Source organism: Oncorhynchus kisutch, linkage group LG15 (assembly GCF_002021735.2).
Source record: "Oncorhynchus kisutch isolate 150728-3 linkage group LG15, Okis_V2, whole genome shotgun sequence".
NCBI lineage: Eukaryota > Metazoa > Chordata > Actinopteri > Salmoniformes > Salmonidae > Oncorhynchus > Oncorhynchus kisutch.
In genome coordinates, this window is record NC_034188.2 from 12,237,371 (window position 1) to 12,252,370 (window position 15,000).

At 46.0% G+C, this 15,000-nt stretch overlaps 1 protein-coding gene across 1 annotated transcript in view; it reads left to right on the forward strand.

Moving 5' to 3' along the window:
- Positions 1-4,633: 4,633 nt before the first annotated feature.
- LOC109905917 (FH2 domain-containing protein 1-like) overlaps positions 4,634-15,000 on the forward strand; it is a 25,216-nt gene continuing 14,849 nt past the window's right edge. Inside the window, exons 1-4 of the mRNA XM_031789664.1 lie at positions 4,634-4,861; positions 7,035-8,080; positions 8,713-8,774; positions 14,299-14,401. Coding sequence (XP_031645524.1) covers positions 7,613-8,080; positions 8,713-8,774; positions 14,299-14,401 — 633 coding nt within the window. The 5' untranslated portion in view covers positions 4,634-4,861; positions 7,035-7,612. The remainder of the gene's footprint in view (positions 4,862-7,034; positions 8,081-8,712; positions 8,775-14,298; positions 14,402-15,000) is intronic.

Below are 15,000 nucleotides of genomic sequence, written 5' to 3' on the forward strand. Positions count from 1 at the left end.
GTGTGTGTTTGTGTGTGTGTGTGTGTGTGTGTGTGTGTGTGTGTGTGTGTGTGTGTGTGTGTGTGTGTGTGTGTGTGTGTGTGTGTGTGTGTGTGTGTGTGTGTGTGTGTGTGTGTGTGTGTGTGTGACTCATGGGAGGTGCTCACCTTTACTGTATGTAACCCTGAAGGACATCAAAGAGAGATTAGAGATTTCTAAAGGAGAGAGGCTAAACTGTACGGCTGTAACAGCCCCATCAACCTTTAATCTGAGTTTCTGGAGGGGGTCGGAGAGAGGGGTTGACAGTCCATCTGTAAGCATTAGGGGGTGGGGGGGCAGTTCTCACACTTCTGGTCCCCCACTTACCAAACATTCACACAATACTCCTTGATTTTAGCTTGATCAAACTGAGATCATTTTCTCACGCACCAAAACACATCCATAGTATGTATATATATATATATGTATGTGTACATTTCAACGTGGAAATGTAGGTAATATTTGGTTGAGACGTTGATCAATGAGATTCCTAACGTGTTATCACTTCGCTTTCATCTGAAAGCTGTAAAAGCTCAACCAAAGTCCGGTACAAAAACAGTATCAGGTCGTTGGCTTTAGTAGTCTAAATGTGCTATCACTTCGCTTTCATCCTTTAAAAAAAAAAGCTCAACATCGTTCAAGTGGGAATTCGCCTTCAAATATGTTGTATTTACACAACCGCTATGCTTCATCTTACATCACAACCAAATGACCTAGATTGTAGCTGAGATTACATTAACAGTACATGGTTCAAGTGATCAATGACGTTTAAGATTCTACTCAGATTATTACAGGCATTGTGAAGATGTCCACAGTCCTGTGATGACCTTTGCATTCTATCTTGAACAGGGACGTTTTCTATGATTACATTAGAAAACATTATAGTTACAGTAACCTCAATGTGGCCAATGTGGCCATGGAAGTTTGAATAAATACTGCTACAGTAGTTTGTAAGATAGCTTTTAACTTTAGGCTATTTAATGTATTGCGAAAGTGATATTGAATTGTGTTTGTGTGTCAAACTAAACGTATATTTTGTGCCGCAGACTTAGTCTGCGTTGGACTGTTCTGTCTTTAATTCCAGTTTGTGTACAAATTAATAATTTACCTTTTATTTAACCAAGCAAGTAAGTTAAGAACAAATTCTTATTTTCAATGACAGCCTAGGAACAGTGGTTTAACTACCTTGTTCAGGGGCAGAATGACAGATTTGTACCTTGTCAGCTCGGGGGTTAGAACTTTCAACCTTCCGGTTACAAGCCCAACGCTCTAACCACTAGGCTACACTGCCGCTCCAATATGTTGGATTCATTGTCTCCATCTCAACCAAAAATCAAAGTTAAAGAATAGGACTAAACTAAATCAAATCAAATGTTAAATGCTATTTAAATTAAGCCTGAACTGACTGGACAGAAAGAGACATTTCCTGAGAGTTAGTTTATTCTGCCACAGTTTCGCCATAATCCTAACGCACCCCGATGGACGGACGGAGTCAGAGAGAACAATGTCTGGCCCTGAGAGTTAGTTTATTCTGGCACAGTCTCGCCGTAACCACAACGCACCCCGATGGACGGACGGAGTCAGAGAGAACAATGTCTGGCCCTGAGAGGTCATAACCTCCTCATGAACTACTACTGCCTCTGATGTGTTGAGTTGTTTCTGTCACCGTGCTGTGTAAAGGAGGCTACCTACCTGAGAACACACAGGTGACATGGGTCCATGAGCACCCTGGACACCCAAGCACGTCCAATGAAAGGCCAGTGTTGTGGCTTCACAGCCATGGGTCAACAGCCTGTCTGGACTTCTAGCTTCTTAGCTTTCAGGCTTCATCCCTTCATACACTCTCTTTCTCAAAATGTTCTCTCTATATAATTGTTTCTGTTCCCTTCTGCAGGCTCTTTCTTCCTCCTGCTCCATCTCTCCCTCCCTAGTCTCATCTGGATCTGAACATAATCTCCATGTCTGTCTAATCCATGTGGTTTCTCAGGGTCTTGTTCCGCTACTCTCTCCCCTGATCAAGGCTCTCTACACCAGGCGGAGATCACAGCCCCACCCCCCTGTGATGATAACCCTGGAACAAGGACTTATCACCAAGATACTGTAACAATAAATTATTCTTGTTGTCATCAATGATCTTGCTGCACCTTTTTACTGGCAATTTGGCCAAAATTTCAGCAGCAAACGGATCTAATTGTTCAATGTTTGAGGGGTGCCTTCCACCAACTGCTGTTTTCAGATTTCACCATAGGTTTTGGATGTGATTCAAATACAGCATCTCTGAACCATTCCAGAGACACAGTCCAAAAACTGTATCTGTTGAAGGTTGTGGGTCTTCCAGCAAGACAAACAACCCCAAGAACACTGGAATGGTTGAAGAAGAAACATTGGACTGTTCTGGAAGAGTCCAGATCTGAACCATATCCATAAACTATGGCGAAAGCTGAAAACAGCAGTTGGTGGAGAACTAGAGCAGTAGGCTGCTGAAGAATTGCCAGTAGACATGTGCAACAAGCTCATTTGATGGCTACAAGAAGAATTTGCCAGTGTTATCCTGGGAAAGGCTGTGCAACCAAGTTCTAGCTCCAATAATTGTCTTAATGACGTTTTTTTTTAAAATAATTTATTTATTTATTTCACCTTTATTTAACCAGGTAGGCTAGTTGAGAACACCTTTATTTAACCAGGTAGGCTAGTTGAGAACACCTTTATTTAACCAGGTAGGCTAGTTGAGAACACCTTTATTTAACCAGGTAGGCTAGTTGAGAACACCTTTATTTAACCAGGTAGGCTAGTTGAGAACACCTTTATTTAACCAGGTAGGCTAGTTGAGAACACCTTTATTTAACCAGGTAGGCTAGTTGAGAACACCTTTATTTAACCAGGTAGGCTAGTTGAGAACACCTTTATTTAACCAGGTAGGCTAGTTGAGAACACCTTTATTTAACCAGGTAGGCTAGTTGAGAACACCTTTATTTAACCAGGTAGGCTAGTTGAGAACACCTTTATTTAACCAGGTAGGCTAGTTGAGAACACCTTTATTTAACCAGGTAGGCTAGTTGAGAACACCTTTATTTAACCAGGTAGGCTAGTTGAGAACACCTTTATTTAACCAGGTAGGCTAGTTGAGAACACCTTTATTTAACCAGGTAGGCTAGTTGAGAACACCTTTATTTAACCAGGTAGGCTAGTTGAGAACACCTTTATTTAACCAGGTAGGCTAGTTGAGAACAAGTTCTCATTTGCAACTGCGACCTGGCCAAGATAAAGCATAGCAGTGTGAACAGACAACAACACAGAGTTACACATGGAGTAAACAATAAACAATGAACAAGTCAATAACACAGTTGAATAAAAATCATCTATATACATTGTGTGCAAAAGGCATGAGGAGGTAGGCAATAAATAGGCCATAGGAGTGAATAATTACAATTTAGCAGATTAACACTGGAGTGATAAATTATCAGATGAACATGTGCAGGTGAACACACCAGATACTGGTGTGCAAAATGTGTCTTTATTTTCAAATTAAATTGTAAACTTAAGTTTACAAAAATAAAATTGTTTTTCGGCAATGTTGAAAATACAAAAACCAGGTGTGAAGACCAAACATTTTTTTCAATTTTCAATTTATTTTAGAAGAAATAGGGAATTATTTAACAAAAGTGCAAGGGTGCCAATATATTTGGCCACAACTGTATCTATACAGTATATCCTAATAATGGCACTTTCTATATCATTTCATAAGTACTCTTTTATTCACCTTTATGTGTTGGGGAGGCAGGTAGCCTAATGGGTAGAGGCAGGTAGCCTAATGGGTAGACGCAGGTAGCCTAATGGGTAGAGGCAGGTAGCCTAATGGGTAGAGGAGGTAGCCTAATGGGTAGAGGCAGGTAGCCTAATGAGTAGAGGAGGTAGCCTAATGGGTAGAGGCAGGTAGCCTAATGAGTAGAGGCAGGTAGCCTAATGGGTAGAGGCAGGTAGCCTAATGGGTAGAGGCAGGTAGCCTAATGGGTAGAGGCAGGTAGCCTAATGGGTAGAGGCAGGTAGCCTAGTGGGTAGAGGCAGGTAGCCTAGTGGGTAGAGGCAGGTAGCCTAATGGGTAGAGACAGATAGCCTAATGGGTAGAGGCAGATAGCCTAATGGGTAGAGGCAGGTAGCCTAATGGGTAGAGGCAGGTAGCCTAATGGGTAGAGGCAGGTAGCCTAATGGGTAAAGGCAGGTAGCCTAATGGGTAGAGGCAGGTAGCCTAATGGGTAGAGGCAGGTAGCCTAATGGGTAAAGGCAGGTAGCCTAATGGGTAAAGGCAGGTAGCCTGAGTGAGTGTGTTAGCGTGTAAGCCTGTTATAAATGTGTCTAGGCATTATAAATGTGCTCAGGTATGCAGGGGAAACCACTGGATTGATTAGTGAAGTACCTGTTTGACCATCACATGGGAAAGTTGGGATGAAATAATGCAAGGTCAGGGCCACGTTCAGTTGCCAAACGTATCGAACGTTGCAGATATAAATGCATGAATAGAGCCGCCGTGATTCCGTATTCTACATGTCAGAGAGTGGCATGTTTGGTCTACATAACAGAGGTGCGCGATCCTGGGGAAAATCTAAACGACGCGGCGGCGCGCCTGCGCGTTCCTTCAGCGCTAGGAAAGTTTTCAAGGAAAATTGAGCGGAGCAGAGTGGAACACTTCAAACTGCGGAGCAGCACAATGCATTGGCTTGAGTACGGAGGCGTCAAGCAACAGAACGGATTAATTAAAACAATACGGTTTTCATTGAAGTTTACAACAAGAAAGAAGGAATTGTAAATTAACTTTGGGAAGTTGGATATCGCATCATAACGCGCTGTAAGTAGCATGTATTTTGAGTGTTTTTTTTTTTTTGTTGCAGGAAAAACTGGAAATAACCACGATAAACCAGGGGATTGCTTTGTAAATTTAAGGCATTATTGAAAACTCGCTATAGCCAAAACAATTGTCTTTATAAAGTAATTTAGCCTACATTTAATTGAGAAAAAAACATGCAGAGATGATCAAATTATGAATATTCACGGTAGTCCCATGCTACCCAGGTGACTGAATGGTTTTTAAATTAAAGAAAGTCTATTTTAGGAACTGACACCGTTTTAGACTAAATCTGTCAATTGAATTTGTTTGTTTTGGGGGTGTCCACACAATCTCTTCGTTCCTCCTTGAATTAAAACCATCAGGCTATCTTCGCCTACTTCTCCCAAATTATGTATTTATTTAACATTTTATGTTTACTTTTGAAGAATGACCGTCTTGGCTGTATAGTAGGACAAAATAGTAATTTACGGTTGGCCTAGTCAGAGCTGTAAAGTCTTTGGCTGTGTTTAGACAGGCAGCACAATTTCAGATATTTTTTTTTTAACTTATTGTTCTTTTGACCAATCAGATCATCTCTAGAAAAAAAATCTTATGTTGAAGATCTGATATGATTGGTTGAAAAAAGATCCGAATTGTTGTACAGCCTGTCTAAAAGCAGCCTCTGTGGCGGCTCATGCCGTGCAAATTGAAACAACTGACTTGGCATTGATTACTGGCCTCAGAGCGCCATTGTGCCCGAGTGTTGTCATTTATGCAAAGAATATCACACGAGGAATCCCACATTTTTTAAATATTTTCTGTAAAAAAAAATTAACCTTTTATTTAACCAGGCAAGTCAGTTAAGAACACATTCTTATTTTCAATGATGGCCTGGGAATCATTGATTGGGTTAATGTGGGTTAACTGCCTGTTCAGGGGCAGAACGACAGATTTGTACCTTGTCAGCTCGGGGGTTTGAACTCACAACCTTCCAGTTACTAGTCCAACGCTCTAACCACAAGGCTACCCTGCCGCCACATGTTGCCATTATGATTGAATAATTTTCAATCAGATTAATTAGAAAATGCACTTGAAACCTTAAAGACTCATTTTTTAATAATTGCAGGAAAGGCCTATCCAAAACTCACCAGTGGGTGCATGATGTTTTCGTGACCTGACATGTCCTATCTGAATAGAATCTAGTCATATTAGACACAGACAATGTAGGGGCGTTTTCTGTAACACCTTTCTGTGTGTGAGAGAGAGTAGATCTGCTTCTCTACACCTCTCTCCCATTTGCAATAATTAGAAGGTAGAGCAGCAGGCAGGGCGTGTGTGGAGGTGTGTGTGGAGGTGTGTGTGGAGGTGTGTGTGTGTGTGTGTGTGTGTGTGTGTGTGTGTGTGTGTGTGTGGAGGCAGGCATCAGGGTGAAACAGTGCAGGATTACACATGCTGTCCTCTTGCTCCCTCTGCTCTCTCTGTGAGGGTGTAACCTGACTGAAGGTAACATGTTTCAGGCTGTGTAACAAACAGCCAGTTAGATCTGCTGTAGAGTGATGAACAGAGATATAACCATGCTGGTAATTAAAGGACTAGCCAGGTGTCGGTGAGTTAGTAGCTCGCGGGCCAGCACACTGGAATACTCCAAATGCTTCTTGAAAAACCTTAAATACCGGTGGTTACTCAAAGAATACAGACGGATAAGAAATATTTGACTATTTGAAAATGTGGTTTGTCAATCACAATCAACAACATAAGTTACACTGATTCCAAATGACATGGGTTGATGTAGGCTAGGGCTCAACCTCTCTACATCGAAGAGTTGGGTTGATGTAGGCTAGGGCTCAACCTCTCTACATCGAATTATCAGAATGAGTGACAATGGAACACTTGGCTTCTGAATCTCAGAGCATCTGATGTCATCTCAAATAATGTGTAGTAACTCAAATATATGAAGATGTTAATGTCAAGCCCAGAGCCAGACTAGACACGTATTTATAATGTATATCTGTCTTTAAATAAGTAATGTGATCGTGGAGACTGGATGAAATGCTTCATTATATTGTCTGATACCCTATACTGCTGAATAGCCTATACTGCTATTAGCATAATACAGATGTCATGAGCAGTATTCTGAGGTCTGTCTGTCTATTGAACCTTCCTGAGAGTTGATTTCATTGTGTTGTTTTCCTAGATTGGAGGGACTGACTGAGACTTGCACCACTGTGAGAAGAGAACAGAGAGTGGACACCTTGGTTGAGTAGAGACTGTACTCGCTCGTTGGGAAGCACCCTAACAAGCTTTAAAGATACACCCTAACTAGCCCCTATATCCTACATTTCAATATCCATCCATCGATGTTGAACTCTGGCTATCAGCAATGCTAGACCACAACCAGTCCCAGTCCTAAACCCTAGTTGAGCCCTAACCTAAACCCTAGTTGAGCCCTAACCTAACTCCCAACAAGCCTCCATGCTCTACAACCAGTCCTAAACCCTAGTTGAGCCCTATCCTAACTCCCAATTAGCCTCCATGCTCCTCAACCAGTCCTAAACTCTAGTTGAGCCCTATCCTAACTCCCAATTAGCCTCTATGCTCTTCAACCAGTCCTAAACCCTAGTTGAGCCCTATCCTAACTCCCAACTAGCCTCCATGCTCTTCAACCAGTCCTAAACCCTAGTTGAGCCCTATCCTAACTCCCAACTAGCCTCCATGCTCTTCAACCAGTCCTAAACCCTAGTTGAGCCCTATCCTAACTCCCAACTAGCCTCTATGCTTATTAACCTCACCGTGTCCGTCAAGGAGTCCCGTGCCTTTCATGGAACGCCACCCGCCAGCCCCCGTGGTGTTGCGCCTCTCGTCTTGGAAGTGACAGCCATGAATACCCTCCCTCTGATTCCTGGTGCTAAACCTGTTCCCCTACCCCTCATCCCTGCTCCTCCTCCTCCTCCCCCGCCTCCTCCCCCGCCTCCCTCCTCTCCTCTGACCCGTATGGACTCGGCCCGTCGCAGCCGGCTGAGGAAGCTGAACTGGGAGCAGATCCCTAAGGAGAAGGTGGAGGGGAGGAAGAGTGTCTGGAGTGGAGCGGCTACGGAGGAGGAAGAGTTCCTTATAGACCTCCCCTCTCTGGATGAGCTGTTTGGACAGAAGGACAGTAAACCTCAGGACAGAGCCGGGAGTTTGAGACGCAGGTCTGTGCTGATGCGATGCAGTTCACCCCAGGACAACACCACGGATAAGGTGAGATAGCTGGGAGACGAGAGGGCTGGAGATGGGTGGGGGAGGATGAGAGGACTGGAGATGGGTGGGGGAGGATGAGAGGACTGGAGATGGGTGGGGGAGGATGAGAGGACTGGAGATGGGTGGGGGAGACTGGGAGAGACAGCACCACAGACAAGGTATGGGATAGGAGTGCAGTGTGAGTTAGTGCCACGTGTGTGCATTCAATAGGTATGTTGTTGCTGTGCCAAGAAAACAGCATGCTGGCTAGAGGCGGACACCGACTAGGTGTAGTTTAGACTGCCACTGACTGGCACTGAGGCGAGGTGTAGTTTAGGCTGGCACTGACTGGCACTGAGGCAAGGTGTAGTTTAGACTGGCACCGAAGCGAGGTGTAGTTTAAACTGCCAGGTAGCTTATATTGATAGCATGTGTTGTCTGTAAAGTTGAAAGAGATACTGTATAAACCACACAGGAGGTTGGTGGCACCTTAATTGGGGAATAAGGGATCGTGGTGATGACTGGAGCGGAATCAATGGAATGATATCAAACACTGTTTCCATGGTTGCCATTATGATGGGGCCGTCCTTCCCTCCACTGTTATTCCAGCTTGATCCTAGTATCTGACGTGTTCTCCGTGTCTGTGTTTGCAGGTCTCACTACTGGACTCCAAACGCAGTATGAATGTTGGAATATTTCTACGACAGTTTAAGACGTAAGGATCGACTTCCATTTCCTCATCACACACTTTCTAGGTATTTATCTGTGAGGTCCTAGAGAGCATGTGCTGCTCTGGTATCAGAGGTCAAGCACCATGAATGGGAGAAGCTCTTAGTCTATAGGAGGAAGTACAAGGGGCCGGGATAGTACCCAGGGGAACAACCCTTCACACTATCGAGGAGTGGGAAGTGGGTCGGTGTGTGTGTGTGTGAGGGGGGGGGGGGGGGGGGTCTTCTAAGTGTGATGGGACAGGGGGTGTCACGAAGGTAACAGGTGCAGATGAAATGGCATCCTGCCTGAGCAACTGGACTGTAGGGGGGCACAAAGTGGTAGGGGGTAAGATGGTGACCCGAGGGGTCAAAGTTGACACCTGCTCAGACCGTTAAGGAGAGCTGCCCTTCAGTAAAGACGGTAGAACACAGTTTGTGTCCCAAATGGCACTCTATTCCCTTTACAGTGCACTACTTTTAACCAGGGCCCTGTAGCGAATAGGGCACCATTTGGGACTCACTAATAGACAGCTAGTTGTCCTCCTCTACGCTGTAGCGTTTGAGTCTGGAGAAACAAGGTGAAAAGTCTTAAAATTTTTTGTAAAACAAAGGGTTGCACTTTTCTATAGCTTGATGTTTTCACTTCTATTTTATGTTTAGATTGAAGGTTTAAAATCAGTGTACTGTTTGGAATGTCTTTGTTGATGCTGTGTCTGTGTGTTGGTGTCTGTGTGTTGGTGTCTGTGTGTTGGTCTCTGTGTCTGTGTGTTGGTGTCTGTGTGTTGGTCTCTGTGTCTGTGTGTTGGTGTCTGTGTGTTGGTCTCTGTGTGTTGGTCTCTGTGTCTGTGTGTTGGTGTCTGTGTGTTGGTCTCTGTGTCTGTGTGTTGGTGTCTGTGTGTTGGTCTCTGTGTCTGTGTGTTGGTGTCTGTGTGTTGGTCTCTGTGGGTCAGATATGGTTGGTGTCTGTGTGTTGGTCTCTGTGGGTCAGATATAGTTGGTGTCTCTGTGGGTCAGATATGGTTGGTGTCTGTGTGGGTCAGATATGGTTGGTGTCTGTGTGGGTCAGATATGGTTGGTGTCTGTGTGGGTCAGATATGGTTGGTGTCTGTGTGGGTCAGACATGGTTGGTGTCTGTGTGGGTCAGACATGGTTGGTGTCTGTGTGGGTCAGACATGGTTGGTGTCTGTGGGTATTAGTATTGCACAGTATACCGGAGCTTTGGTACTTCTTCCGATACCAGAACATGAAAAATGGTTCAGTACTGAAATGTGTTACTTTTGGTTCTTCTGTCAAATGTGTCTCACGTCGTCTACTGATTTAGAGGATCAAGTCTATCAGTGCAGCCGATTATTACCCTTATAGAGCGAGAGCATCATGCCTGCTCCACAGCCTCCACTTACTCATTGCTAGCTCCTGCCTATCCTGAAGAACCAATTAACTCACTGGGCTGCATCATGTTAGCTCCCCTCTTATACTGGCTCTAGTCTGTCCTGAGGAACTACTAACTGGGAGTCTGGACTGTATAATGTTAGCTCCCCACTCATGCTACACAGAAGTTAACATGTAGAAATGTTTAAGCTGCTAATTACTGTTTCCAAAACAATGTCCAGTACAAGCTAGAACACTACAAGCTGGAAGCTACCGCAAACTTTCCTTGCTACCGGGCTCTGTGGGTCCTTGCTACCGGGCTCTGTGGGTCCTTGCTACCGGGCTCTGTGGGTCCTTGCTACCGGGCTCTGTGGGTCCTTGCTACCGGGCTCTGTGGGTCCTTGCTACCGGGCTCTGTGGGTCCTTGCTACCGGGCTCTGTGGGTCCTTGCTACCGGGCTCTGTGGGTCCTTGCTACTGGGCTCTGTGGGTCCTTGCTACTGGGCTCTGTGGGTCCTTGCTACCGGGCTAACTTTCCTTGCGGATAGTGTACCTGGCTTGCGGGCTAGCGTTCCTGGCTTGCGGGCTAGCGTTCCTGGCTAGCGGGCTAGCGTTCCTGGCTAGCGGGCTAGCGTTCCTGGCTAGCGGGCTAGCGTTCCTGGCTAGCGGGCTAGCGTTCCTGGCTAGCGGGCTAGCGTTCCTGGCTAGCTTACAGCTGAAGAACACATCAATTCACTATCCTAGTGTTTGTGATATTTTTAAAACTTTACAATGACTGCCTACCCCGGCCAAACCCTAACCCGGACGATGCTGGGCCAATTGTGCGCTGCCCTATGGGACTCCCAATCAAGTCCGTTTGTGATACAGCCCGGAATCGAACCAGGGTCTGTAGTGACGCCTCTAGCACTGAGCTGCAGTGCCTTAGACCGCTGCGCCACTTGGGACCCCCCCCCCCCCAAAAAAAATATGCAAACCATAACGCTAAATATTGCTGATTGTCACTAAAAACGTTATTAATTCACTTTGTTTCCCCCGTCTCACGTCTCTCAGTCAAGATCATCTTTGCTCTTTGCCTTGAACGGACTGTGTGTGTGAATGATGGGTCTTAGAGACCGCTCACATGTGTAGAAGAAGCGATAGCTTCTTCTATGCAATAAAATAAGCCCCACATGGAAGGATAAAGAGTTTCATCTGTATCTTCTTGAAATCAGCCAAAACAAGCTCAGTAACTCCTATTGAATACGCCAGTTTTACCCAGATTATCAATAGAAATGTACCATTCAAATACCGTAATGTGGTTAGATTGATTGTATTTTTTATTTTTTTATTTAACCTTTATTTAACCAGGCAAGTCAGTTAAGAACACATTCTTATTTTCAATGACGGCCTGGGAACAGTGGGTTAACTGCCTGTTCAGGGGCAGAACGACAGATTTGTACCTTGTCAGCTCGGGGGTTTGAACTCGCAACCTTCCGGTTACTAGTCCAAAGCTCTAACCACTAGGCTACGCTGATTCATTAATGCATACATTCAAACATTTCAACATTTCAACAGTAATGATATTGAACTTTACAGATCTGTCTGGATCAAGTGTCATTTTGTGTCTTTGGATAAAATGACTTGTTGTTTTTGCTGTAGTATCGAGTATCAAAGTCAAAATTCTGGTTTTGTGAGAACACTAGTGGGTATGACTGTAGTTACCAGGCGATGCCCTCTTGCAGAGTAGGTATGTTGTCATGCCCACGCGTGTACTGCACACTGAGTTCACAGAGATTCAATTGTGCGCATCCTAGTTGAAGAGCGCTTTTCTCTCTCTAAACAGCATATGTCAGAACATGTAGTTGAAAGCCTTTATGAAGGGAGAAGAGCCTCTCCTATGGACAAAAACGTGTCCTCTTACATGGAGCTTGTTTGTCTTGTGTGAGTCACAAAGTCCTTTTAGATTTGCGACATGGGTGGAAGTCGTTTGAACAGATTGGTCCCTTCGTGAGACAATATGGTATTAATATGTGTGCTACTTCCCTCTACCTTTTCATGATGCTCTATTTCAGCTGTGGCGACGATTATTGTATCCAGCATTCAGTGGTGTATAGAAATAACAGACCGCAGGCTACAAAGGAAAAAAACTTTTATTGAACTCTTTTGAATCACTATAATCCCAGTTGAGCCACGTGTATTTTCACTCCTCAACAGAGGTTACTGTTGTCTCTGATTCAGACGGGCAGATCCGTGGTATTAGTGAACACAGAGCCGACGGGCAGATCCGTGGTATTAGTGAACACAGATCCGTGGTATTAGTGAACACAGAGCCGATGGGCAGATCCGTGGTATTAGTGAACACAGATCCGTGGTATTAGTGAACACAGGGCCGTGGTATTAGTGAACACAGGGCCGACGGGCAGATCCGTGGTATTAGTGAACACAGGGCCATGGTATTAGTGAACACAGGGCCATGGTATTAGTGAACACAGAGCCGTGGTATTCGTGAACACAGATCCGTGGTATTCGTGAACACAGATCCGTGGTATTCGTGAACACAGGTCCGTGGTATTCGTGAACACAGATCCGTGGTATTAGTGAACACAGGGCCGACGGGCAGATCCGTGGTATTAGTGAACACAGGGCCATGGTATTAGTGAACACAGGGCCGTGGTATTAGTGAACACAGAGCCGTGGTATTAGTGAACACAGATCCGTGGTATTCGTGAACACAGATCCGTGGTATTCGTGAACACAGGTCCGTGGTATTCGTGAACACAGATCCGTGGTATTAGTGAACACAGGGCCGACGGGCAGATCTGTGGTATTAGTGAACACAGAGCCGTGGTATTAGTGAACACAGGGCCGACGGGCAGAGAGGAGGAATGTAAGAGAAAGACCGAAAAATGGGAATATAGGGGAGAGAGAAGCAAGGGAACGAGGGAGGAAACTTAAGTATGTAATGATGAAGAGTTTGGGGGGGGGGGGGAGAGGAAAGTCAACAAAAGCCAGGGGGAGAGAGAGAGTGGAAAAGCCAGGGGGAGAGAGAGAGTGGAAAAGCCAGGGGGAGAGAGAGGGGGAGAGAGAGGGGGAGAGAGAGGGGGAGAGAGAGGAAAAGCCAGGGAGAGAGAGAGAGAGTGGAAAAGCCAGGGGGGGAGAGAGAGAGTGGAAAAGCCAGGGGGGGAGAGAGAGAGTGGAAAAGCCAGGGGGGGAGAGAGAGAGTGGAAAAGCCAGGGGGGGAGAGAGAGAGTGGAAAAGCCAGGGGGGGAGAGAGAGTGGAAAAGCCAGGGGGGGGAGAGAGAGTGGAAAAGCCAGGGAGGGAGAGAGAGTGGAAAAGCCAGAGGGAGAGAGAGAGTGGAAAAGCCAGAGGGAGAGAGAGAGTGGAAAAGCCAGAGGGAGAGAGAGAGTGGAAAAGCCAGGGGAGAGAGAGGGGGAGAGAGAGAGGGGGAGAGGCAGGGAAAGAGAGAGGGGGAGAAGCAGGGAAAGAGAAGGAATGGTGAAAGCCGTCTGATGTAGGGAGTGATGAAAGGAGAGATATATCTCTAATAGAGTCCTGGCTCCTGGAGGGGTTGAGCTGCAGACTTGTGTCATTTGGAGGAAGTTTGAGTCGAGGAGAGGTCATACAGTCAGGGAATGGCCGGTTTCTGCTCTCTCTCTCTCTGGTGATACCTCAACCTCTAAGGACCGCTGTGTGTGGGTGTCTACATACGTGTTTGCTGAAGTTTCTGTGTTGAGCGCCTGTGTGTGTGTTTTATCTGTGTATGTATTTGCTCAGGGCACATGTCATGCAGTGTGTCGCCAATGTGGCGTCAAAGACCTTTTCCCTCAACAGTCAGTCTGATAAGAGGAGATAAGCTTTACCATGTGTGTGTCTGATACACCCTCCACCGTTCCACACCCCTGCATGATACCCCCTCCACCCCTGAATGATACCCCCTCCACCGTTCCACACCCCTGCATGATACCCCCTCCACCGTTCCACACCCCTGGATGATACCCCCTCCACCGCTGAATGATACCCCCTCCACCGTTCCACACCCCTGAATGATTTCTTAAATAATTAGTGTTCTCTTGAATCACCTCAGTATATTAGTAACTTCTGTCCTCTGTGGCTGAAACTCTATTTCCCTAATCCCGGTGTGTGTGGACCATGGAGCTGATGTGTGTTGTCATGTTTCTCCAGGGCTGTCCAGGAGATAGTTGAGGATATCCGGCAGGGGGTCGGGACCCGCTACGGGGCCGAGAAACTGTCTGAGCTCTGCAAACTGCTGCCTGACGCAGACGAGGTAAAGTCTCTGCGCTGTGTCCTCTCCGACACACTGTAGCTCCTACTGCAACAACACTGACTACCCCTCTATTCATCTAGATCTCATTATCCAGATCAACAGTTTGCCATTTCACCATCGTCTCAGACTTGTGAAAGGCTTACTGACAATGTGGTAAAATATGTTCCCAATGGCGTCACGTGTTGTTGTATATGGACACGGTTATAAGAATGTAAAAGTAATAAGAATGAGTCACCCTGGGTGATGGGGGTTCTACCACTGCACTCACCCTGGGTGATGGGGGTTCTACCACTGGACTCGACCTGGGTGATGGGGGTTCTACCACTGGACTCGACCTGGGTGATGGGGGTTCTACCACTGGACTCGACCTGGGTGATGAGGGTTCTACCACTGGACTCGACCTGGGTGATAGGGGTTCTACTACTGGACTCACCCTGGGTGATGGGGGTTCTACCACTGCACTCACCCTGGGTGATGGGGGTTCTACCACTGGACTCGACCTGGGTGATGGGGGTTCTACCACTGGACTCGACCTGGGTGATGAGGGTTCTACCACTGGACTCGACCTGGGTGATAGGGGTTCTACTACTGGACTCGAC